The sequence below is a fragment of the Ornithorhynchus anatinus genome, chromosome X2 (genome assembly GCF_004115215.2).
Source record: "Ornithorhynchus anatinus isolate Pmale09 chromosome X2, mOrnAna1.pri.v4, whole genome shotgun sequence".
In the NCBI taxonomy this organism is placed as follows: Eukaryota; Metazoa; Chordata; class Mammalia; order Monotremata; family Ornithorhynchidae; genus Ornithorhynchus; species Ornithorhynchus anatinus.
Window position 1 is genome coordinate 5,839,277 of NC_041750.1, and position 24,327 is coordinate 5,863,603.

At 44.8% G+C, this 24,327-nt stretch overlaps 1 protein-coding gene across 26 annotated transcripts in view; it reads left to right on the forward strand.

The window, feature by feature from the left end:
- The window catches only part of POC1A (POC1 centriolar protein A), a 110,043-nt gene that overhangs the window by 11,013 nt on the left and 74,703 nt on the right, over positions 1 to 24,327 (forward strand). For all 26 annotated transcript variants that reach the window (XM_029052397.2, XM_039910554.1, XM_029052396.2 and 23 more), the window contains exons 6-7: positions 320 to 435; positions 10,556 to 10,689. In XM_029052397.2, coding sequence (XP_028908230.1) covers positions 320 to 435; positions 10,556 to 10,689 — 250 coding nt within the window. The remainder of the gene's footprint in view (positions 1 to 319; positions 436 to 10,555; positions 10,690 to 24,327) is intronic.

Here is a 24,327-nt window from a genome sequence, read left to right on the forward strand (position 1 = left end):
TGCCACTTGTCGGCTGTGTGACTGTGGGCAAGTCACTTAACTTCTCTGTGCCTCAGTTCCCTCATCTGTAAAATGGGGATTAAGACTGTGAGCCCCATGTGGGACAACCTGATTCCCCTATGTCTACCCCAGCGCTTAGAACAGTGCTCGGCACATAGTAAGCGCTTAACAAATACCAACATTATTATTATTACCTAAGGGAGTGAAACTAGCTGGGTAAGGATGTTGAATTTTTTTTTTTTTGCACCTGTTTGTTAGCTCAATCAACAGAGGTATATTCAGACTATTGATATCTCATGTAGCTGTTTCTCTCCTGCAGATTTATCAGTTACTTGGACTTTCATCCTAGTGGTGTGTGCATTGCTGCTGTGTCCACGGACAAGACTGTGAAGGTGTGGGATATTCGAACTCATCAACTCCTCCAAAGTTATCAAAGTAAGTTGTGGAGAATCATCATCATCAATGGTATTTATTGAGCACTTTCTGTTGGCAGAGCACTGTACTAAGCGATTGGGAGAGTCCAACAGAACAGAGTTGGTGGATCTTGGCCTTGCCTATGGCAGGCTTACCGTCTAGAGGGCGTTGTAACTGAGTTAGGATAGATTCTTCACTGCCAAAATGAACTTTAAAAAATCACACTTTAAAATAGAATTTTCATTTTTTAAGATTCAGAGGGTAGAAATCGGGTTAGGTTGCATAAAACTCAAAAATCCATATCCTATTCCTGTTAATCATTTTTTTCCCCTTAGCTTGCCCAGAGGGGGCAGTGGAGAATGCCCACTGTCTCGTAAGATAGAAAAGAATGTACTCCATGGAAAAGTCAGAGAGCCAACTGAGAGGGTACAAAAGCTGTTAGTTCCCAGAGCTGGAATCGGAACTCTTTGACCCTCTAAGTTTCCAGGACATTACTCATTCCTCTGAGATCTGCTCCTTTTTGGAACTTCTGAAGCATGTGGTTAGGAGAATGCAGTAAACGTTCCTTTTTGAAAATGATGGAAATGGGGTAGGGAAAGGGAGCTTTAAAAAGATGACCTGCTATCCCGTTTTGATTTTCTTGAGGTTGTTGAAGACTGTGATTTAAAGAAGTAAAACTTTTACATGATCCTCGTGGAGAGCTTATACAATGCAAAAGTTATATATTAGGATTTCATTATAAAGATATAAGGAATAGGGATAGCAGCTACTTTGAAGATGGGAAGAGTATCATTTATCTAATGTCTTTCTACCAAGAAACTTAGATTAAGAGACCTATCATCACTTTGTTTTGTGGGAGTCATTTGAGATGAGGCAGCTGAGTGGGGAATCTTCTGACATTGTGGTTTGGAAGTCCTGTTCCTTTGAAAAGTGGGCTAGGCTTGGATCTCTCAATCAGTCAATGATATTTATTAAGTGCTTCCTGTGTGTAGTAATCTTGGCTCTGCCACTTGTCTGTTGTGTGACTTAGAAGTTAAGTGACTTCTCTGTGCCTCATTTACCTCATCTGAAAAGACTGTGTCTGTGTGTGATGCGTGAACTGTCTGATGATGAACTTATATTTACCACAGTGCTTAGTACAGTGATTGGCTTTTTTCTTTTAATTTTTTTTTTAAAAAAACAACAAACCTCTCTGTGAGCCCTATCCCACTATTCATGCTGATAATGCACGATATTGCCAGCAGCTGGCAAACACCTGCTATAAGAACCAAGACTTTATATGCTGATATTAGTGTGAGCCCCATTTGGGACAGGGACTGTGCAATAAGCACTTAATATTAATCTTAGTATTTGTTAAGCACTTACTATGTTCTAATCGCTGGGGTAGGTAGAAGATAATCAGGTTGGACACAGTCCCTGTCCCCCCATAGGGCTCACAGCCTTAATCTCCATTTTACAAATGAGGAAAATGAGGACCAGAGAAGTTAAATGACTTGCCCCAGGTCTCATAGCAGATGAGTGGTGCAACTGGGATTTAGAACCCAGGTCTTTTGATAACATCATCATAATATGCTAATATAATAATTTCAATACATTATAATACATGGCTACTTGGGGGTGGGTTTTTTATTCATGGCAATAAGTGAAATATATGAATTTTCTTAGTCTAGAAAACACAGTCTGTTCTGCCATAATGTGTATCTTCACTGTGCATTTTGGATAGAACGCAGTGGCAGAATCAGGGAAGGTTCTTCTGAACAATGTGCATTTGTCGTCATTCAGCACAGTGTGGTAGAAATGGGTGTGTGCATAAATGCAGAGCAGGACACGGGGAGTGTACGTGCTCTTCATGGGGGGTTCTCAACAATGCAATCACTGCTTTATAGACCGGCTGTAGAGTTCTAGAAAAACACATCCATCGATGCATTGAACATGCTGTTGGAGTCCACAAGATGGCAGCTCATTACCGTTGTATGGAAGGATTAAATTTTGTCTACCACACTGTATAATTTATAAGAGGCGTCCGGATAAAGTGTCCTGATCTCCTGTTTACCACCAAGCATTTTCAGCTTTTCAAAAGTGGCAGTGAACTCTGGCCATCTGCTCCAAATTACCATTTCTCATCATCCAGTGGTACATTGGAGAGTTTGATTTTTAGCTTGCCTGTCCCTGTCTTGGTTGGTTGGTTGGTTTGGAAGTTTTCAGAGTCAAGCCCCTCTCTGCCGTGGAGCAACCGAACGAGTCACTGGTCCCTCTGGAGAAATTCATTCATTCAATCCTATTTTTTGAGCGCTTACTGTGTGCAGAGCACTGTACTAAGCGCTTGGAAAGTACAATTTGGCAACAGACAATCCCTGCGCAACGGGCTCACGTGTTTTAGGACTGTATGAAATCAGACCACTTCCACCAAATGGGAGGAGTGACAGCATCATGTTAGACCCCCTGTCAGGATTAACATGCATCAGCGTGGCCAAATGGAAAGAGCGTGGACCTGGGAGTCAGAGGACCTGGGTTCTAATCCCGGCTCTGCCACGTGTCTGCTGTGTGACCTTGGGCAAGTCACTTCCCTTCTCTGGGCCCCAATTACCACATCTGGAAAATGGGGATTCAATAACCTGTTCTCCCTCCTAGGTAGATTGTGAACCCTGTGTGGAACAGGGACTGTGTCTGACCTGATTATCTTGCATCTACCCCAGTGCATAGGACGGTGCTTGACACATAATAAGCACTTAGCAACGACCACAATTGTTATTATCAGTCAGTGGTATTTATTGAGCGTTTATTGTGTGCAGAGCACTGTCCCAAGCACTTGGGGGAATACAGTATAACAGAGTTGGTAGGCACATTCCCTGCCCACAACGAATTTACAGCCTAGAGGGGGAGACAGGCATTGTTAATATAAATTTCTCTCTTTGTCCAGTATTTCTGAGGGCCGTCAGTGTCCTCCCTAGTTCCTAGGCTTCTCTGCCTTAAAGGCAGAATTTCTGAGAGCATGACTACCAGTGGAGATTATATTTTCAAAGGTGAAAATTAAACCTGTTGGTGGCTCTCTTTCCTTACATCTAGGGTCAGGATAGTAATGCCTCTCAGGGCTGTTGGGAATATTAGATAAAGTGTGGAAAACACTTGGAAAAGGTGCTATAAAACACAAGGTGGTGGTTGTCATGTTGTTTTTCTTATGATTTCCTGGGTTACCCTGTTCGGAAACTGAATAGAACTATGAAGCTCTTGACTGTTTCCAAGCAAGAGCCCTATATGCTCCGTGTGTTTACGACCAAATTGCAGGTGTACCCCATGGTATACGATATTTTTTAATTATAGTATTAAGTGTGTACTATGTGACAGGCACTGTACTAAGCAGTTCACTGGATACAAGCAAATCCATTTGGACACAGTTTCCTGTCCCACGTGGGGCTCACAGCCTCAGTTCCCATTTTACAGGTGAGGTAACTTGAGGCCCAGAGAAGTGAAGTGACTTGCCCAAGATCACACAGCAGCTTAAGTGGAAGAGCCAGGATTAAAACCCACAATCTTTTATAACTCCCAGGCCTGATCTCTATCCACTATGTCATGCTGCTTCTCTGTAATCATAGAATAGATTTTGGTATAGGTTTGTGTGCAGTTAGGTTCCATTCCAGAACCATTTCTGTCACAATGGCTGAGCCCTATGCAAGTAAGTAATAATAATAAGTAGTATTATGGTACTGGTTGAGTGCTTACTATGTGCCAAACACTGTTCTAAGCACAGAAGTAGATGTAAGGACACAGTCCTTGTCCCACATAGGGCTCACACTCTTATCCCCATTTTACAGAAGGGGTAACTCAGGTCCAGAGAAGTTAAGTGACTTGCCCAAGGTCATACAGCAGACAAGTGGAGCCGGGGATTAGAACCCAGGTCCTTCTGGCTCCCAGGCCTTTGCTCTTATCCCCTAAGCCATGCTGTTTCTCTTCAGTGCAAAGTCTACTGTTAATCCTTCTTTGGCACTCCTATCCCCTCACCCTTTTCCCTCCCCTGTTTTTAGAGGCTTTCCTGATTCCCCTCCCCAACGTTTGTTTGTCTGATCTTCAGTCACTGAAAATCAATTAATTTCCACCCCATTTCCTTCCCACTCTCCCCTGTTCCTGGCACTTTGATTTTCCCAGGGCCTGGCTGGGACCAGCCCTAGCTGGTTACCTGGGTTCTGGCTCTGCCTACTTTTCCAAAGAGGATGGGAGCCCACTTGCTTTTTCCTGGCCACTTCCCTCTCAGACCACTCTCTACTAACCAGGAGAGCACGGGCCTGGGACTCAGAAGGACCCGGGTTCTAATCCCCTGTTCCACCACTTGTCTGCTGGATGACATTGGGCAAGTCACTTAACTTCTCTGGGCCTCAGTGACCTCATGTGTAAAATGGGGATTAAGACTGTGAGCCCCATGTGGGACAGGGACTGTGTCCAACAGCTTAGTTTGTATTTACCTCAGCACTGAGTACAGTGTCTGGCACATAGTAAGCACTTAAATACCACAATTATTATTATTATTAAACCTGGTGACCGCAGCCACCCTTCCCCCAGACTCCGCTTGGGTTGCTGTGGCTGCTGCTACTGTTGACTCCTGGGTCAGTCAGTCAATCAGTGGTATTTACCTAGCACTTACTATTCGCAGAGCGCTGTACTAAGAGCTTGGGAGAGTACAGTACAACAGTACTAGCAGACACGTTTCCTGCCCACAGCGATCTGACAGTCTAGAGACAAACCCCAATACTCCCAGTGCTTGGTGCAGTGGTGCCCACTTGCCGCACCTACACAGAGGTTCACGAGTGGCTCCTGTGAATGGCTTTGGGCCAGTCAGCTCCTTGGACTGTTTTCTGATAGACTAGGACTCTCAGCAAACCCTTCCCTCCCCGGCGGAGGGGTGTGCGGCCAGTGGGGTGTCGGTGCCACAGTGCCAAGGCATGGAGTTGGAAGTCAGAGGGGGCCGCAGAGGCGTGAGAGGAAGGCAGCTGGAAAAAACCAAGGCGGGTCGCCGACACTTGGAGCCGTTAGTCATACTTGTTGTGCACTTACTGTGTGCAGAGCACTGTACTAAGTGCTTGGGAGAGTAAAGTATAACAATATAATGGGCACATTCCCTGCCCACGACGAGCTTACGGTCTAGAGGGGAGATGGACATAAGTGCTGTGGGGCTGGGAGGGAGATGAATAAAGGGAGCAAGTCAGGGCGATGCAGAAGGGAGTGGGAGAAGAGGAAAGGAGGGCTTAGTCAGGGAAGGCCTCTTGGAGGAGATGAGCCTTCAATAAGGCTTTGAAGGCGGGTAGAGTCATTGTCGGATATGAGGAAGGGAGGGCGTTCCAGGCCAGAGGCAGGATGTGCAAGGAGGGGGACAGGGCCAGGAATCCAGGCATCTGGCCATTGGGAGGGTCCTTACTGTACTTGGAGAGTCCCGCTAACATTCTCCCATGGTGCCGCTGCAAGCTCCCTTCCCGTTTCCAGTGCACGGTGGAGGGCGACAGCATGCGTGACTTGCTCTCGGTTGTTTCAAAAAATACTGGGGCGGGGGAGACAGAGGAGGGAGTCAAATTCAGGTTTTGTTTTTTTCAGTTGTATTCGTTAAGTGCTTATTACGTGACAGGCACTTACTGTCCCACGTGGGGCTCACAGTCAAAGACTTAATCCCCATTTTCCAGATGAGGTAATTGAGGCACAAAGAAGTGAAATGACTGGCTCAAGGTCACACAGAAGACACGTGGCTGAGCTGAGATTAGAACCCGGGTCCTTCTGCCTCCCATGCCTGTGCTTGATCTACTAGGCCACGCTGCTTCTCAGACGGTGGGAAAATGGAGGAAAACTGTTTGGATCAGGGGAGAGCGGGAGAAGAGGTGTGGAGTGAGTGGGCGGAAAGGGAATCAAGTGACCTGTAGCGATGGAATGTAATATCGGAGGGAGGGTTTACGAATCCTGGAGTACGTCATTCAAATAGTGTACGATGTTGTTTGGGGTTGCACAGACTGTGGGGTGGCTGAGCCAAAGGCTTTGCAGATATTTTGATTTATTTAGTTGTTGCTGTTGTTCACCCCAACTCTGTGAATTAAGTGGTCTTGTTAGTGTATTTTATGGATTAGCCTTGAGACACAAGGAGGTTAAGTGACCAAACTGAACTACTCACACATATTTTCCCCCTTAATTACCGAAGTGTCCAAGGGTATTTTGAGAGAATAGTGCCTGGAACTAGCCTTCATCCTTTGAGGTGAAGCATACTAATCTAGTGAATCATGATTTGCCGTGAAAATGCATACAATTATTTTTAATAACTTCTGTTGAATGCCACGAGAGAGCTACTGGTCAGCTGGAAAAACACCTGCTGTATTGAGTAAGACTGGTGACATAATGGTCCTTTGCCCTCTTGTTTTCCTCTTTTTCAGCGCAGTACTAATTATTACTTTGGTGATGGCTACAGAACATTTGAAACTGTTGGCAGTCTGGCAGATAGTTAAAAAAAAAATTCTCTTCGGCTCGCAAAATGTATCTGGACCCCATCTGTTTCCCAGTAATTCCATTCCCCCACCTTTTATTGCTCTCCATCTTGGGAGGCCAAGAAAATACAAGCTTTCGATGACTGCAAACGTTCCGTGTCTGGGTCTTCGTTAGCGCAGTGAAACAAGCCGTTCTGTGGCACTTGGCCCTAATTTTCTGTCAAAATGCTGATGAATGGGTAGGAAATGTGACTACCAACTCTGTACTCTCCCGAGTGTTTAATTCAGTGCTCTGCATACCGTGAGCACTCGATAAATACGACTGATCGATTCTGGCCATATTTATCACTTGATATGGTCACAAGACTGAACTCAAGAGTGAGAAAGAACTTCCCCTTTCAACCGTAAATTTTGATCTGCGGCAGTGGCTTAGTCCACTCATTAACCCAGGGCTAATCCTCAAAGTTGCATTAAATGGAGTGAAAAAGGAACAGGCAGGTTTTCATTTGGCCTTATTTGATTTCTTCCAGGTCTCAAACACACAGGTCAGTGAATATTTTCAACCTGGGGGCTGAGTGGAAAAGACACTTTCTCTTCCTCCTCCAACACTAATCAGGCTAAGGAAGCTTAGGATAATAGTTTTTCATAACAAAATACATTGTCGGAGGGTCTTAAAGAAGATACTTCATACTTGGCTGAGGTCACTGTGTGAAACAGCCAGAAATAGGGAAATGCTTTCTGGGGCTACCCAGTAAGTGGTGAAGGTTTCTATGGAAAGAGCCACCTAGGGTGCCTTGTGGGGGTGTCACAGGCTTAGCAGGAATCCTGAAAGTAGTTGGCCAGTGTGAGTGCTGAAGACTGCAGTGGCTATACAGGGCGGTTACCCTGGCAACTGCTTGCTGGATTTGGATTGGATTTATGCTTGGATTTTCACCCTTTATTCACCCCTCCCTCGGCCCCGCAGCATTTATGGACATAGCCATTATTTATAGTAATAGCTGTCTCCCCCTCTAGACCGTAAGCTCACTGTAGGCAGGGAACGTGTCTACCAGCTCTATTATATTGCTTAGCACAGAGCTCTGCACAAACCGTAAGCTCGTTGTGGTCAGGGAAGGGGTCCGTTTATTGTTATATTGTACTTTCCCAAAGGCTTAGTACAGTGCTCTGCACACAGCAGGCGCTTAATAAATACAACTGAATGAATTGAATGAAGTAAGCGCTCAATAAGTAAGACTGAGTGATTGCTTGTTCTTTGCCCCTGAATGTCACTAGCTCCATTTTTACTAAATGGCTGGGGGTGAGAAAAATGCCAACGTCTCCTTTATTTTCCCCTCCTCCCTCTCTCATGCTCAGAGCATCTAGAAACATTAAATAGAGCATCTCTTCCATGAAGCATCCCTTCTAGAGCATATGCAGCTCAGGGTTTGGCTTGACTCCAGGCACGATTCCCAGTATTCATAGTGCTTGGTGTGTATTTTAAAGATATAAATAACTTATTATGTAAAGTACTAAATGTTCTCACCACTGAGCATGCTCAGTTGCATGTTTTTAAATTCCCCAAACACTTAAACTTTAGTAAATTGGCTTCGATAGGGTAATAGTAGTTGTTTTCCATTATGCCTAGGCTCCAGGAAAAATCCGGGAAAAGTTCTTTGGCTATTTTTATTGTTTTCATTACAGTGTTGAACACTAGCTCAGCTTCTCAGCTAGGATCCAAAATGTATCAGCTTATCTAAGTTTTCCTCAGCCCCTCCTACCCTTCTCAGCATCATAGTAATGATGCAGCTGATCGCATCAGTAGCTCCGGATGGTATTTTCAATTTTTATTCAAATTTGTTTGTGTTCTCAGCCTGAGATCATTCCTTTCAGGCCCTGAGGCTGTAGTTGGGGTTAATTTGTCTGGCTCCACCACCTTTCCTCCCTGTTAGATGCCTCTCTAAAGTATTCATAGTATTTCATAGTTATTTCTTCCCCTTTAGCCAGTAAGCTCCTCGTGGGCAGAGAATGTGCCTACCAACTCTGTTGCATTGTACTCTTCCAGACATTTAGCACAGTGCTCTGCAAGCAGTAAGCACTTAATAAATTCCATTGATTAATTATTCCCCCCATCAGGAAATGTGGTTTTAAATTTCATTAACTCAAGTGTATGAATTCACCTGCAGCATGTTAAGAGAATTTTCTCTACCTCAGACTTACCTTGCTGGTTAAAAAAATGTACGATGCTCCTCAGAAATAAGCTGTATCGAAGAGCCTCATTATAACAGGCTGATGAGAAAAATGTCAACTCTTACTGTGTGGTGTAGAAAACTCTTTTTTTTTTTTTTGGGATCTCTTCAAAAATGTAATACCATCTGTTGTAAACCATTGAATGTGGAAAGACCAAAGAGGTTTTCCTGGTTTTAATCAGTCTCATAATCTGGTAGGATTCAAACGTGTATTTGTGTCAGCCACACAAGTACTTACTCACCCACTTCCTCTACTGCTCACTCCCTTCCTGGCTTTCTTCCTGATGGAAGTCATTGGGTGAAAGATGGGAATGGTGGTTTGGCAAGGTTGGGTGCTAAATTGTGCAGGGTTAGAGCTAGGGGTGCCAACTTTTCATTTTGAATATGGAGGCAGATTTGAGGTTGGAGCATCGATCAAGGTTTTGAGAAGGTAAGGGAGAGGGAGGGAAAGAGCCAGAGAGGAAGGCAAATAGGGGGAGAAGGAGGTGAGAGGGGAAATGGAGGAAGAGAGAAAATAAAGATTCTCATCCTCACGGACGTTCAGTTGTGGTGGATGATGTTTCATTTGCCCTCCAGGGCTGAGCCCGAAGCTCCCCTCACCCCCTGGACTGAAAGGTCTAGACTGTAAGCTCATTGTGAGCAGGGACTGTGTCTGTTGTTGTATCATACTCTCCCAAGCGCTTCCCACAACTGACCTCCTGCTCACGCCCTCCACCCCTACTGCCTGGAACTCTCTCCCCCTTTGTAGCTGACTGACCACAGCTCTCCCCATCTTTAAAGCCTTTCTGAAGTCAGATCCCTTCTACTTGCCTTCCCTGATTAATTTCTCATCTCCCCTCCTTACATCCCCCCCGACTGCCACTTCAAACCTACCTTGCTCCTTAAGTACTTAAGGACTCTCACCCCTATAGTACTTTAAGTGACTGTCTCCCCCATTAAACTTAGGTTTTTGGAGGGCAAGAATCATACATGCTAATACATATGAAGCAGCATGATGAAGAGGACAGAGCACGGGCCTGGGAGTCAGAAGGTCTGGGTTGTAATTTCGGCTCTGCCGCTTGTCTGCTGTGTGACCTTGGGCAAGTCACTTCACTGCTCTGTGCCTCATTTTACAGATGAGGTAACTGAGGTACAGAGATGGTCACACAGCAGACAAGGGATGGAGCTGGGCTTAGAACCCAGGTCCTTCTGACTCCCAAGCCTGTGCTCTAAACCATTAAGCCATGCTGCTTCTCTTATCCTGAAGGAACCATGGTTGGAGCCATGCAGTGGCAGCCTCATTCCTCTTTTTCGGATACAGGATTACACCTGAAAGGCAGAAACACGGAGAGGGAAGATTTAGTGTTCGCTCTTTCCCGAGTGATACGAGAGCTTGTATTTTCATAACTGATTTATGCTGTAATTTGGATTCTTAACTTCTGGCTCAAAACCTCCTTTTAATATTTGTATTTCCTCTCTCTCTAGTACACAATACTGGCGTCAACTCTCTGTCCTTCCATGCATCGGGAAACTACCTCATTACTGCCTCCAGTGATTCCACCCTTAAAGTTTTGAATTTACTGGAGGGCAAGTTACTCTACACTATTCATGGACACCAGGTGAGTGGCGAAGACTTCAGGAGTACATGTTGCTTAAAATTTTTAAAGTACATGCATTTTTCTGTCTCAGAATGGCATTTATCCAGGTTGGAGTTTTGATAGGATGGACAAGGAAATGAAGAGCAGAGAACAAAAAGTGATGGAAATGGCAAAGATGAGTAAAAGATACCTAAGGCCCAAGAAAAGGATTTGAGCTGTAGGATGATCAGAGAGAGTACGTTAGCGATGTTGCAAAGAGAGAATAGGCATATTTTGATGACAGCCCAAGCCTGAGCGACAGGCTCAAGAATTAGTATGTTTAGTAAATTGTGGTAGAATAGATGTCTTTTTATTTACCTTGCTTAGAAGATCTGGGCCCAGTCTTGCTGTTGAGAAGGGAGTACACGGCATTATTTGGGAAGGACCTGCTAGGCAACGTGAATATTTTGGTGCTAATTTACGAGGAGTCAGGGTATCCGAAATCCAACAGTGGTCTGGTTTTTAAACTCAGATTCTCAGTGAGGTTGGTCTTGGCAGTCAGTCTCGAGTAAGATTTTCTTCCCAGCATGTCATTTTTCCCGGAGCCTTTTCTACCTCACAAAGGAGCAGAACCCCATTTTTGTTTATGACAGGGAGTGAAATCACACCCCCACACAGCGTGTGATCTGGAGCACCCCCAATTGGGGCGTCAGGGTTTGTAGTTCTGGGGGCCAGGATAGCCCCTATTTTCCCACCCACCATCACTGAGGGTAAAGCTCTAATCTTCTATTGAAGCCCTGTCATCCAACGTTTACAACATTGGGACTGTTTGGGTAGCTTGAATTGAGGGTAGTCTTACCCGAGGCAGTAAGGAATATTCCCTCCTAGAAGTAATAAACTATATTTCAATTGTTGAATTTAGCCTATTCATTTTTCCCTTGGGCGTCAGCCTCCCTGATCTCTCCCCCATCCTTTAGAGCTTTCTGTAGGAACCATGTTTGAATTTCAGTCCTCATATTTCTCTCAGTGCATTATGCTGCACATTGTAAGGGCCTAAAAAAAAGTGATCAATTGATCATGTAGGGAATCTTGAGTTCAAAATCCAACCGGAATTTGGAATTGCATTGTTTTAATTGGTTAGTAGTAGTCAAAGTATTTATTAAATGCTTATTTTGGATAGAGCAATTTACTAAGCTCTGGGAAAGGGTAGACAGGTGGGAATTAGATAGAGGCCCTGTCCCTCAAGGGGCTCACAGTCTATGAAGCTATGGCTTATAATAATAATAATGTTGGTATTTGTTAAGCGCTTACTATGTGCCGAGCACTCATTACTTCACTGACATGACTAAGATAACATTTGGGAAATGAGCTCTTCAGTGTACTAACCAGGACTCTAGTGGCTCGAAGGAGGAAGGTTGCTTTCTCTCCCAGGTAGTCACACCCATAGTTTTTTATTTTAAAATGTCTGAACTATCATAGTATTTACTTGGGGTTTCTGAAAGCTCACCTTAATTAAGACCAAACAGGCTTTGTTAATCTAATTTTACTCAAGCTGTTATCTTAATTGCAGAAGTTATTAATATTAAATGACTAAACAGTATTATTATTAAAATGACTGAAAAAATGGTTTTCACTTGTAAAGTACACTGTATTGAAGATTTTCTGATTAAACTCAGGCCTCCGTTTAGGGATGAAAGCTATGACCACAAAGTCACAATCCGATTCCAGTAGTATGTTTAACCTTAAAGTAAAGCAGAATCATTTCATTGAGCAGAAAAGCAGATTTTACCATGTATGAAATCTGTGGCCATGAATGTTTGCCACACTTGATGTGATTTTTCTTTTTCCCCTTGGTCAAATGGGCCAGGATTATCCTGATAGCTGGATACCTGGCTTCTGGGGGATTAGAACCCAGGGCCTTCCGACTCTCAGGCCGGTGCTCTATCCACGAGACAGCACTGCTTCTCTTCTCAGTCTCCACTCACTCACTTGGGGCACTCATCCAGTCCCATGGTTTGAATGACCATCTCTCCCCAGACCATCGAGTCTGCAAATCAGAAGAACCTGGCTTCTAATCCTGGCCTTGCCACTTCATTCAGTCACATTTATTGAGCGCTTACTGTGTGCAGAGCACTGTACTAAGCGCTTGGAAAGTAAAATTAAGCAGCCACTTGTCTGCTGTGTGATCTTGGGCAAGTTACTAAACTTCTCTGTGCCTCAGTGACCTCATCTGTAAAATGGGGATTGAGATTGGGAGCCTCATGTGGGACATGATTAACATGTATCTTCCCCCAGCGCTTAGAACAGTGACTGGCATATAGTAAGCACTTAAATACCATTAAAAAGGTATTGATTGAGCGCTTATGGGCAGGAAGTGTCTCTAACATTTCTTGTATTGTTCCCTCCCAAGTGCTTAATACAGGGCGCTGCACGCAGTAAGTGTTTAATAAATACCGTTGATTGGTTGATTTTAACAACACAGTTCTCTTCTGGTTCACTTCATCTCTCTGGCTGCCCCTTTTCAGTCTCTCACTGGCTTCTCTTCCCATCTCTCACCCTGTATCCCTCAAGGCTGTATTCTGAGTCCCCTTCACTTCTCACTTGTGACTCACTCCCTCACTCCTCTATGCGCATGTCTTCCAAATCTGTCTCACCAGCCCCAACCTCTCATCTTCTCTGCAATCTCACATTTCCTTTGCCACTAAGACATCTCCACCCAGATGTCCTGCTGGCATCTTAAACTCCAATATCGCTATAACTGAACTCCTCTTCCCTTGTAAGCCCGTTCCTCTAACTTTCCTCTCTCGGTCGCTAACACTCACCGACGTCCATGTCCCAGAAGAAGGACCTTGCTGCCATTCTCGACTCCTCACCATCTTTTGGCTCTTGCAGCCAATGAACTGCCAACTTAAATTGTGAGCCCCCTGAAAGACAGGGTCCGTGTCTAGTTCCCAAATGTATATTCTCTCCCGGCGCTTAGTACAGTCCACTGCACCCAATAGGCACTTAATAAATACTATTACTGCTAAATCCTGCCAGTCTTTCGCCACAGCGTTTTCCCGATCCACCCCTCCCTTTCCAGCCATCACGCTGGTCCAAGCTCTTGTCATATCATGTTAGAGTACTATAATCAGCCTCCTCATTGATCTTCCTGCCTCCAGCCTTCCCCCGCACTTGGGTCTATATTACACGTTGCCGCCCCGATCGTCTACTCGAGACGTTGGTCGACATACCTCTCCCCATTCCACAGAAACCTTCAATGGCTTTTCACCGCCTTCCGTGGCAAGCTAAAAATTCCTCCCGATTGGCTTCAAAGATCCCCATTTTATGGAACAGCTGCAGCTTCCCAGCTCACACTCCTCGCCTCCTCCCAAGCTCACCTTCTGACTGCTCCTCACTCTCTATTCTTCCACCTCCACCCCCTTGCTCATGTTATTTCCCCAGCCTGGAACCTCTCTCACCCCCTCTCCCCCCAAATTGGCCACCAAATTTCTCCTCATCTTTAAAACTGTACCCCAAGTCCCACCTTCTACAGGAAGCCTTCCTAGATAGACTGTAAGCCCGTCAAACGGCAAGGACTGTCTCTATCTGTTGCCGACTTGTTCATCCCAAGCGCTTAGTACAGTGCTCTGCACATAGTAAGCGCTCAATAAATACTATTGAATGAATAGATAGGTCGAGGCAACTAGGGTAGTCGGTTAAACAACCCCCCCTTAGCCCCAATTTATTTTATTCTCTCTTCAGCACATACATACGTATGTGTAATTTTACTTCTATGTTCAGTTATTCAGCCCTTTCATTCTGATATCATGGTACTATTTCCGGTTATGTCCTTGGTTTTTCCATCTGCTTTCACTGTAAATCATTTTTGTCTTTCCTTCCGAGAGGCCTTCCCCAACTAAGCCCTCATTTCCTCTTCTCCCTCATTTTCCTCTTCCATGTCACGCTTGCACTTGGGATATGCATCTTTTATTCACCCCTCCCTCAGCCCCAAAGCACATATGTACATATAGGTAATTTATATCTATCTCTCTAAACTGTAAGCTCATTGTGGGCAGGGCACATGTCTACCAACTCTGTTGTAGTGTATTCTCCCAGTGGTTTAGTACCATGCTCTGCAAACTGTACATGTTCAATGAATACGATTGTTTCACCTATTAGATTGCAAGCCCCTTGAGAGCAGGGAAACAGCTATGTTCAGTTGTGCTCTTCCAAACCCTCGGTGCTGTGCTTCACTCTCAGCAGGCATTCAGTAAATAAATACCATTGAGTGGTTGAGTTTGGGGAGCCATTTGGAGAAGTATCAGAGAGAGGCCCTTGGCTGTGTGTGAAAGGTTTTCTGTTTCAACTTTGAAAAGTAGACCAAGGCTTCACTTGCCGTATTTAGATCATGTTTCAAACCAAACACAAAGTTCTTCTCACGTGATTTTGAATTGGTTTCCACATTGCTAAGCTTTGCTGTGTTTTTTTTTTTTTCTTTCTTTTGTCTGTTAATTCTGGCCCCGACACAGGGGTTGGAATTTTTTTTTAAAAAGGCCCTAGATGTTGGTATTTTTAAGGATTTTATGCTTAAATTTAATGACCTTAATATGGCTCATTGGTAAATATAATTGGTACATTAGCTGAGTAAGATATATTAGGGTTTAGGACCATCAAGTGCCAGTAACTACTGTGGTTAAAAAAGAAGTGCTAAAGTGTTCAAGGCAGGAAAAAATAAGAATGAGCGTGCCTGCTGGGTAGGGTGAGGAAGGTCGTCTGTTCTAAAGACATTCTCAGCTTGTTGAGGGTTTGCGTGGGAGAATAGGCCAAGTTCAGATTTGGTTCTCACTCTGACAGCTGACTGCTGTTCTGGGACTTACTTCCAAGTGGAGATTACAAGAAGAGGAAAGATTTAAGGGCTCCTTCGGACCTTCTTTGACGCCATAGTTGGGGTGCCAGGAATGTGAGTTACCAGCTGATGAGTTCAAGTTTACATAGGGAGGATGGCCAAGTTTACACTGCTGTCCTTAATTATAATGCAGCTGGCTCTTCAGACTCAGAGGGTCATTAGAGAGACAAGTCTAGCTCCAGCTTGATGTTTTGCAGCTGCTTTATCACTTACTGTAACTGCATATTTTTATTCTGAAGAAGCTCTCCAATTGTGAAATCCTTTTAGATCCTAGGCATGAGACTCAAAATGGTACTTGGGCTGTTTATGTAAATGGTGGCGCTTTCACATTCTGTTCCAGGATAAATCTGATGTAATGGGGGAAGTAAGAGGCATATTTGGCTTGATCAAGGTTAAAGGCCCGTGCTGTTACCTGATAATGCAGAGGGAAGAATTTCTGGATGGACATGAGAAGCAGGGGCCCTGCTTTGGGAGCTCGGAGTTATCTTTGGGTTCTTATTTTTTCTAAAGTTATAAACATGGGGATTGTGATTCAAGGGGCGAAAATTGTTTTTACTTTTGGTAAGGCTATTTGTTAACCTTTGGCTCCTTCCGGCCCTCGGATCCACGCTGTTATTGCCGGATCTGTAGCTTTGCCAAGTCGAAGCCAAGAGGCGAGAGGGGAGAATGGGAGGGGGTGGTGGCATGGGTTAGCTTCTTTCTTTATCTAGAAGGGGGCTTAATCAATGCTCTTAGGAGTCTGAAGATAAAGGACCTGATCTAAGGGAAAGCACTTGGTGCATCTGGCCCGCTGAAGAGTCCCATGGTGTGTTCGTTATAATTCCTTCAGACTCCCGAGCCAGGAAAGAGATACTACTGTATTTTCCCGGGCACAGTGTGCAAGAGGATCTCTGGGTGATGGTGGGATTGAGTCCCTGGGCGTGAGTGACCCACGGAGAATCTCTTGTCCACTTTTGTATTCACTCATTCAGTTGTATGTATTGAGTGCTTACTGTGTGCAAAGTACTGTACTAAGTGCTTGGGAGAAGACAATATAACAACAGAGAGACACTTTCATACCTATCAGCCCTGTCTCCTCCCAAACCGTTTGCCGTATTCCAAGTGGAAGCTGAACGATTTACCTGGTTAATTTGCTCCGTGGGGAAAATTTCACCTTTCTTGCCTTGTGTCAGAGCCAGGGTGTGAGTTTTCATATGGTCACAGAAGGTTCCCCAAGAGCTATTTGCTTTACATAGTGTATTGAACTACTACTCCAAAGCCCTCCTTTTTTTTATTGTCATCACTATTATTGATGAGAAGCAGTGAGGCCTAATGGAAAGAGCTTGGGCCTGGGAGTCAGAGGATCTGGGTTCTAATCCCTGCCCTGCCAGTTGCTTGCTGTATGACTCCGGTGAGTCACTTCTCCATGCCTCAGTTTCTGCAACTGTAAAATGGGGATTCAATACCTGTTCTCCCTCCGACATCGACTTTGAGCCCCATGCGGGACAGACACTGTATCCAACCTAAATCACTCGTGTCTACCCTAGTGCTTAGAACAGTGCTTGACACATAGTAAGTGCTTAAGAAATGCCATTAAAAAAAAAGTGCAGATCAGATTAGGATCAGATCTCTGGTCCACAAGAAGCTTGCAATCTAAGGGGAGAAAGACATCATGTAGACCAGAAGAATGTCATTCATTCAATCATTGTTGTATTCAGTGAGCATTAACTGTGTGCAGAGCACTGTCCTAAGCACTAGGGAGAGTACAATATAACAGTAAACATATTCCCTGCCTATAGCGAGTTTACAGTCTAGAGGAGGAGTTTACCGTCTGATTTCAAGGAAACACAATGAAAACACATGTAGTATAAAGCAATAAAAATATTGTGAGTAGTAAATAGATAAATAGTATTTGGCAGGGAGTTGGGGGGGAAGAGATATATTCCACAGCAATCCAGGAAAAAAGTCCTTGGTTATCAGCCACAACCTCCACAATATTCAAAAAGTTGGGAAAGCAGGCTTCTATCCACCTTAGTGCCAGTTGGGGACTCTCAGCTGCCTGTCATAGCTTCATCAGATTCTGTCAGAGATGAGAACGGAAGAATTTAGAAAACAAGCTTAAACTGCACGTCGGGGATTTGGGAACGGATAAAGCCCTTCTTGATGCTATACTGTATTTCACTAGTTTAAAATTAAAACCAAGCTTTCTTATTTTTGTAAATTGTCCAAAATATGCTGGGATGTGAATCAAATGTGAAGAATTAGCTTCCAGAAAAATGAAGGGGGCAGACGGGAAAGGAACTGCGAATGGCAAGAGTGCTGGGGGGTGGGGGAAGCTGGGGCGGAGGGAATGACCTTCCACCTCTCTTGCTCTGATGGCTTCACTAACTTTGTTGAGGAAAAAAAAATGAAGCCAGTAGGCGTGAGCTTCCTAAAGTTTTCCGTTCACCTTCCTAACTCCCTCCAATCCCAGTATTCATTCTTCCTTCCCAGCTGTCTCTCAAGAGGTGATCTCCCGCCTTTTTTCAAAATCTCCCTCTTCTATCTGTGCCTCTGGCCACATCCCCTGTCTCTTTCAAAAAAGCCACTTGCCCTCATCTCTAACTCTTTAACTGTCGATTTCAGTCACTCACCCTCTGATGGCTCTTATCTCTCTGCCTTCAAACATGTGCAAGTCACCCTACACTAAAAAAAGCCTTCTTTGGCTCCCTCCAGCTCTGTGTTGATTTGCTTTACTTTGTTCTCATTTGTCACCGAGCCTCGGGCCTCAGCCTCGGGCCTCAGTCTTCTTCTCAGCTAGGCTTGCTTTCTTGTTGACGGGTCCCTACCCTCATTCCTTCTCCTCCCATTTTTGGGCCCATCCCAGAAGTTGGACTAGCCCCCTGTCAGTTTGCCACAACACATTCCTCCCTTCCTTTAAACCACAGACTAGACTCTAAACACGCTGTGGGCAGGGAAAGTGTCTCTTATATTGTGCTGTCCCAAGTGTTTAGAGCAGTGCTCTGCACATAGTAAGTGCTCAATAAATACAGTTGATTGATCGATTGGCCTATTTAGACTGGACCTCTTTCGAAAGCAGTGATAATGTCTAATCTCTATGCCGTAGCCCCAGAGTGCCTTCTAGTTCATTGCTCCGCATGCAGCCTGTGGGAGCTCAAAGCATATTTGTTGAGTGACTGGCTGTATAAATTTGTTGCCACTCCGAATAAGGATTCGTTTCAAAAATGCCAAACCCACAGGCCCAAGTGTGAATACGGGTCTTTTTTATGGGATTTTTTAAAGTACTTATTACATGCCAGACACCTTACTAAGCGTCGGGGTAGATATAACCTCATCAGGTTGGGCACAGTCCTTGTTCGACATGGGGCTCCAACTCTTAATCCCTATTTTACGGATTAGGTAACTGAGGCATAGAGAAGCTAAGTGACTTGCTCAAGGCAGCAGACAAGTGGTAGAGCCAGGTTTAGAACCCAGGTCCTCTGACTCCCAGCCTTGTGCTTTATCCATTAGGCCACACTGCTTCTCAGTCTTTGGGCTCAACCCTTTCTGAACTGCAGCTATTTTGTCAAATCAGGTTCCGGGAAGCAGCGTGGCTCAGTGGAAAGAGCCCGGGCTTGGGAGTCAGAGGTCATGGGTTCGAATCCTGACTCTGCCCCTTGTCAGCTGTGTGACTGTGGGCAAGTCACTTCACTTTTCTATGCCTCAGTTCCCTCATCTGTAAAATGGGGATGAAGACTGTGAGTCTCACGTGGGACAACCTCATTCCCCTGTATCTACCCCAGCGCTTAGAGCAGTGCTCTGCACGTATTAAGCGCTTAACAAATATCAACATTATTATTATTATTCTGGAAGAAAGGTTGCGGGTCTCCTTTTTAGTTAACCTATGCTGATCATCTAACCATGCTGCCTCTTTTTTTTAATGGTATTTATTATGCCCTTACAATGTGCCAGGCACTGTATTAAGTACTAGGGTAGATACAAATTAATCAGGTTGGACAATACTCTCTGTCCCACATAGGGCTGACAGTCTTAATCCCCATTTTACAGATGAGGTAACAGACGCCCAGATAAGTGAAATGTTATGCCCAATTCACACAGTAGACAAGCGGCAGAGCTGGGTTTAGAACCCAGGTCCTCTGACTCCCAGGCCCGTTCTCTATTAGGCCACACTGCTTCTGTTTCATTTTGCCTCTGTTTCATTATAAGAGCATGCGGTTAGTGAATTTGCCCTTTTATCTCAGAGTTTCGTTTCATTCCTCTTCCCAACCGTCCGATCCTTTTCCCTTGGCAGTTTGGTTTCTCTGGGTAGTGGGCTTCAGGATTGCCGAAGGCAGCATATAGGCTGTGTTTTTCCAAATGCAATCCCTACCTGCCAAAAAAACCCTCAAAAGCCTAACCTTTGCCAAAGCATCAGGGGACAGAAAATGAGTAAGTTATTTTTGGAGACCACAAATGGGATGCCATTATAAGCTTCTTCCCAGCTATAAAGAGTGTTAAGTCGTCAGTAGAAAATTGAGTGGGAGCAGGTGGGAAGTGATAACCTGGACTGTGGTGTGAAGTTTTTTTCCTCTCTCTCTTTTTTTTCCATCTCTTCAGACTTTGTACTTATAAACATTTTTTCGCTATTATTTTTTCCAGGGCAGGTTGAGCTAGTAAATAGCATTTTACCAGAAGCCTTAGTCGTATATCTCTTCTTGGGAAATCGGAGCCTGATTTAGGCAAAGCTCTGCCGTAGTCACCCAGAGATGGTCGACAAAGTCATTGTCTGATAGGTGTCATAAGACTTGATTCAGTCCCTAATGCACCACATTATTCCTGGGACAGAACAGTTTGTCTCCTCCCCATCAATACTCATAGAAAGTATCTTCAGATTTCCATTACAAAATCTGTTAATCCCTTCCCCCACCCTATGTATTTTGAAAATGATTTGATGTTTCTGAGACTTTCAAGACTTTGGGGTAGAACTTCATACTTTTACTTGACCAGATGTCAGCAGGAAGTCAGATCTTTCAAAGCCCTCTGGGAATTCTTTAAAAAGAGCACTTGGCTAAGTTGTGTTTGTCTTCTCCCAGCCAGCTCCTTCCCCTCCAACCCTCTATTTTGGACCTTTAGGAGTTTTGTGTTCTCAAATCGGACACGGCTGCAGTTAGCCATTTGAAAAGGAGGAAAGATTTTGGCTTGTGTGGATTACTTTCGAGCTGCTCATCCGAAGTCCCAAACCAACAGGGCTGATTTCGCTGGGTTATCAGAGGGAAGTAATTTGCCAGAAATTCACATTTTTATTGGGGAGACTTAGTTCAGGATCAGGACCCACATGACAAGTCAGAGTCCTTGTAACTCTTGTAACTTTTTGCAAGAGAGGGGAATGCTGTGTTTGTTGTTCTGGTAAACCTTGATTGGTGAGCAAACTGTACACCCCTACCCAAACTTAAAACAGCAAGAATAATGAGAAAAGAACCATCATATCGAGAATCTCAGGACACTTCTTGATGGTGAAAAGAGAAGCAGTATGGCCTAGTGGATAGAGCGTGGGCTTGGGAGTCAGCGGGACCTGGCACTGCTGCTTGTCTGCTGTGTGACCTTGAGCAAGTCATTTCTTTTCTCTGTATCTCAGTCACGGCATATGTAAAATGAGGATTAAGACTGTGAGCCCCATGTGGGACATGGACCGTGTCTGATGTGATTAGCTTGAATCTACCCCAGCACTTAGTACAGTGCCTGGCACATAGTAAAGTGCTTAAAAATATCATTAAAAAAAAGGCATCACCCTGAATGAAGAACAGAACTTGTAGCACGTGAGCAGGCCAGAATTGCTATCACAGTGCTAGATGAAACTAGGAAGGATGACTCACAGAGACGGGCATTGGGTTCACCTTTTTCCGGAGAGGTCATCCCTCTTTAGAACAAGAAGCAGTGTGGCCTATTGGATAGAGCATGGGCCTGGGCGTCAGAAGGACCTGGGTTCTGATCCCGGCTCCGCCACTCGTCTGCTCTGTGACCTTGGGCAAGTCACTTAACTTCCCTGGGCCTCAGGTCCCTCATCTGTAAAATGGGGATTAAGGCTGTGAGCCCCATGAGGGACATGGACTGTGTCCAACCTGATTAGCTTGAATCTACCCCAGTCCCTTGGACAGTGTCCGGTACGTAATAAGCACTTAACAAATACCACAATTGTAATTATTCCCCCACAATGATGACCTGCCTATGCACTTAAATACCATTTGAAAAAAAAGAGATTCTATCCCAGTTGGGGCAGACCCCATGCAGGAATGCCAATATCCAACAACATAAGACACCCCATGGGGTTGGCAAACGACTCCCACTCAGTGAGTGTGCCAGATGCCATCTTGTGATCATCAGCACCAGTTTCCACCTGCCAGATCCTCCTGGATGCACTCACAATCTCAACATTGGCAGCCCACTGTTTATATCGTAGGTCAGCAAAGGGATCCGCCCTTCTGCAGCCTGACTTGAGAGCAAGCTTGTGAAAGTAGGTTTGGCAGCTAGGACTCTTTAATTGATGGTGCAGTGTGGTAGGCCTCACTGGCGCTTATGAAGGGAAGATCGGATTGCTGGGGGATCGCCTCCTTTGGTATTTGTCCTGATTGGACAGATCCCATCACCCACCCTCACCCCTCCCACACTCCTCTGCCAAACTGCCTGAACACCAGAGAAAACCCTAAAATACTTGAAGATGCCAAAGGAATAAACCTGAAAAAGAGAAAGTCCAAAATCTTTAGTCAGGGTAATTTGTTGGTACCAAGGTTCTCGAGGTGAGCTTGGAGTCAAGACATGTGGTAGCATTAGTTTTGTGTGCCACGTGGCTCAAACACTGCTATCATTACACACCTATACTCATCAGACACACGCTTGCAGATTCAGGGCTAAAGTGAAATTTTCTTCTGAAAAATGATCTCCAAAACACCCCATTCCCCCCTCTGCAGACATAGCCTTTCTCTCAATTTCTCCCTCTGTTTACCTGGGATAATGATGTACCTAATTAACCTCTTCTACCAGGTCAGGGAAAGTAGGTGCTTAATGCTTTTCTCTGGGCTGCAGAATTCCTCATTAACATTTTGCAATCTGTCAACACGGAAGAGGGTGAAGTACTTGAGAAAATATGATGAGATACAGAGATTGTTAAAGTAAGTGTCGCAACTGTTGCTTGGGGTAAAGGTTCCCTGTAGAGGTGACTTGTGTGTTCAATTGGGGCTATAGAGAGGGGGCTACTGGCAGTCCCCCCAGGTATTGGACATGTGATGTCCCACATGCCATGTTGAGCACATAACGTGATGTCAGAACCACCATTTTGTGGAAGAACGTTAACTTTGCCCATTGTTAGGACATTTTTAGAACCCCCCTTCCTTTTCCCCCATCCTCTTGCTCCAGACCCTTTGCTTTCCCCTCTCGGGTCCCTCTCAACTCTGGTGCCTGATCGGCACTGTGGTAAAAGAAGGCTCAGTCATGAACGTTCAGAAAAGGACGTAAAAATGTCTGGTACAGTGTTGGAATTGGGTGGGTGACAGGTCATGCTATCTACAGACTTGCCTCCCCATTTCTCCACCCCAGTTAGAGGGGTTTAAGGGCAGAGAATGGGTAAAATTGCAGTGGTGGGGTAGAAGAATGGGCAGATGCCTTCTGCCTTTCTGGGGAAACAGCTGGTTGAACCCCTGAGAGGTTTTACACCAGAAATGGCTTATTTTTGTAATGGGAACTATGGTCAAAGATACGTTCCCTGCCCACAACAAGCTTGCGGTCTAGAGAGGGAGACAGGCATTAATGTAAATAAATTTACAGATATGTAGGTAAATGCTGTGGGGCTGAGGGAGGGGTGAATAAAATGAGCAAGTCCAAGTGCAGATTGGATTGAAGACAGATTACCAGGCCCTGCTCTCTAAACTAAAACTCTCAATATGACCAATGCATAGAAGAGTAGTATCTATACCAGCCAGAAGTTCTCCTGGGGAATTAAGCTCCTGGGAAATAAAAAAAAAAAACCCTCCTCCCACAATTCCTTACATTTTTCCAACCCCTACACAAAGATACACAGTGTACGCTCAACTCACAAACTCTGCTTTCCCCTCTGCTTGAGGAAACTAGGGTTTCCGTAGGGCATTTATTTTAATGTCTGTCTACCCCTGTAGACTGTAAGCTCCTTGTGGACAAGGATTGAGTCTACCAACTCTATCCTACTGTACTCTCTCAGGCACTTAGTACAGTGCTCTGTACATGGTAAGCGCTCAGTAAATACCATTGATTTCCTCCTACTTAGACTGTGAGCCTCACATGAGACGAGGACCATCTCTGACTTGATTATAGTGTATCTGTCCCGGAATTTAATATAGAGCTAGGCAAACAATGCATAACAAACTAGCGGGATTACCTAGTGGCTGGAGAGCAAGCCTGGGAATCAGCAGGACCTGGGTTCTAATTCCGGCTCTGCCACTTGTCTGCGATGAGACCTTGGGCAGTTCACATCACTTCTCTGGGCCTCACTTACCTCATGTGTAAAATGGAGATGGATACCATGAGCCCTGTTCAGGACAGGGACAGTGTCCAACCTGATTAGCTCATATCTACTCCAGCGCTTAGTACTGTGCCTGGCACAAAAGAAATGTTTAATACCCTAATTATTATTGATGGGGAGGAAGGTAACAGAGTTGGTGTGTTCTTGTAAACATTGAAACAGAAGTGGACCTATTGATCTTTGTTTTCAGTGTGCAGTTGGATGGATTGGTCCTGGATGTTTGTCCATCATAGCCTATTTCCTAAAGGCTTACACACTAATTTCCTAAGAAGTATGTTGTGCCCTT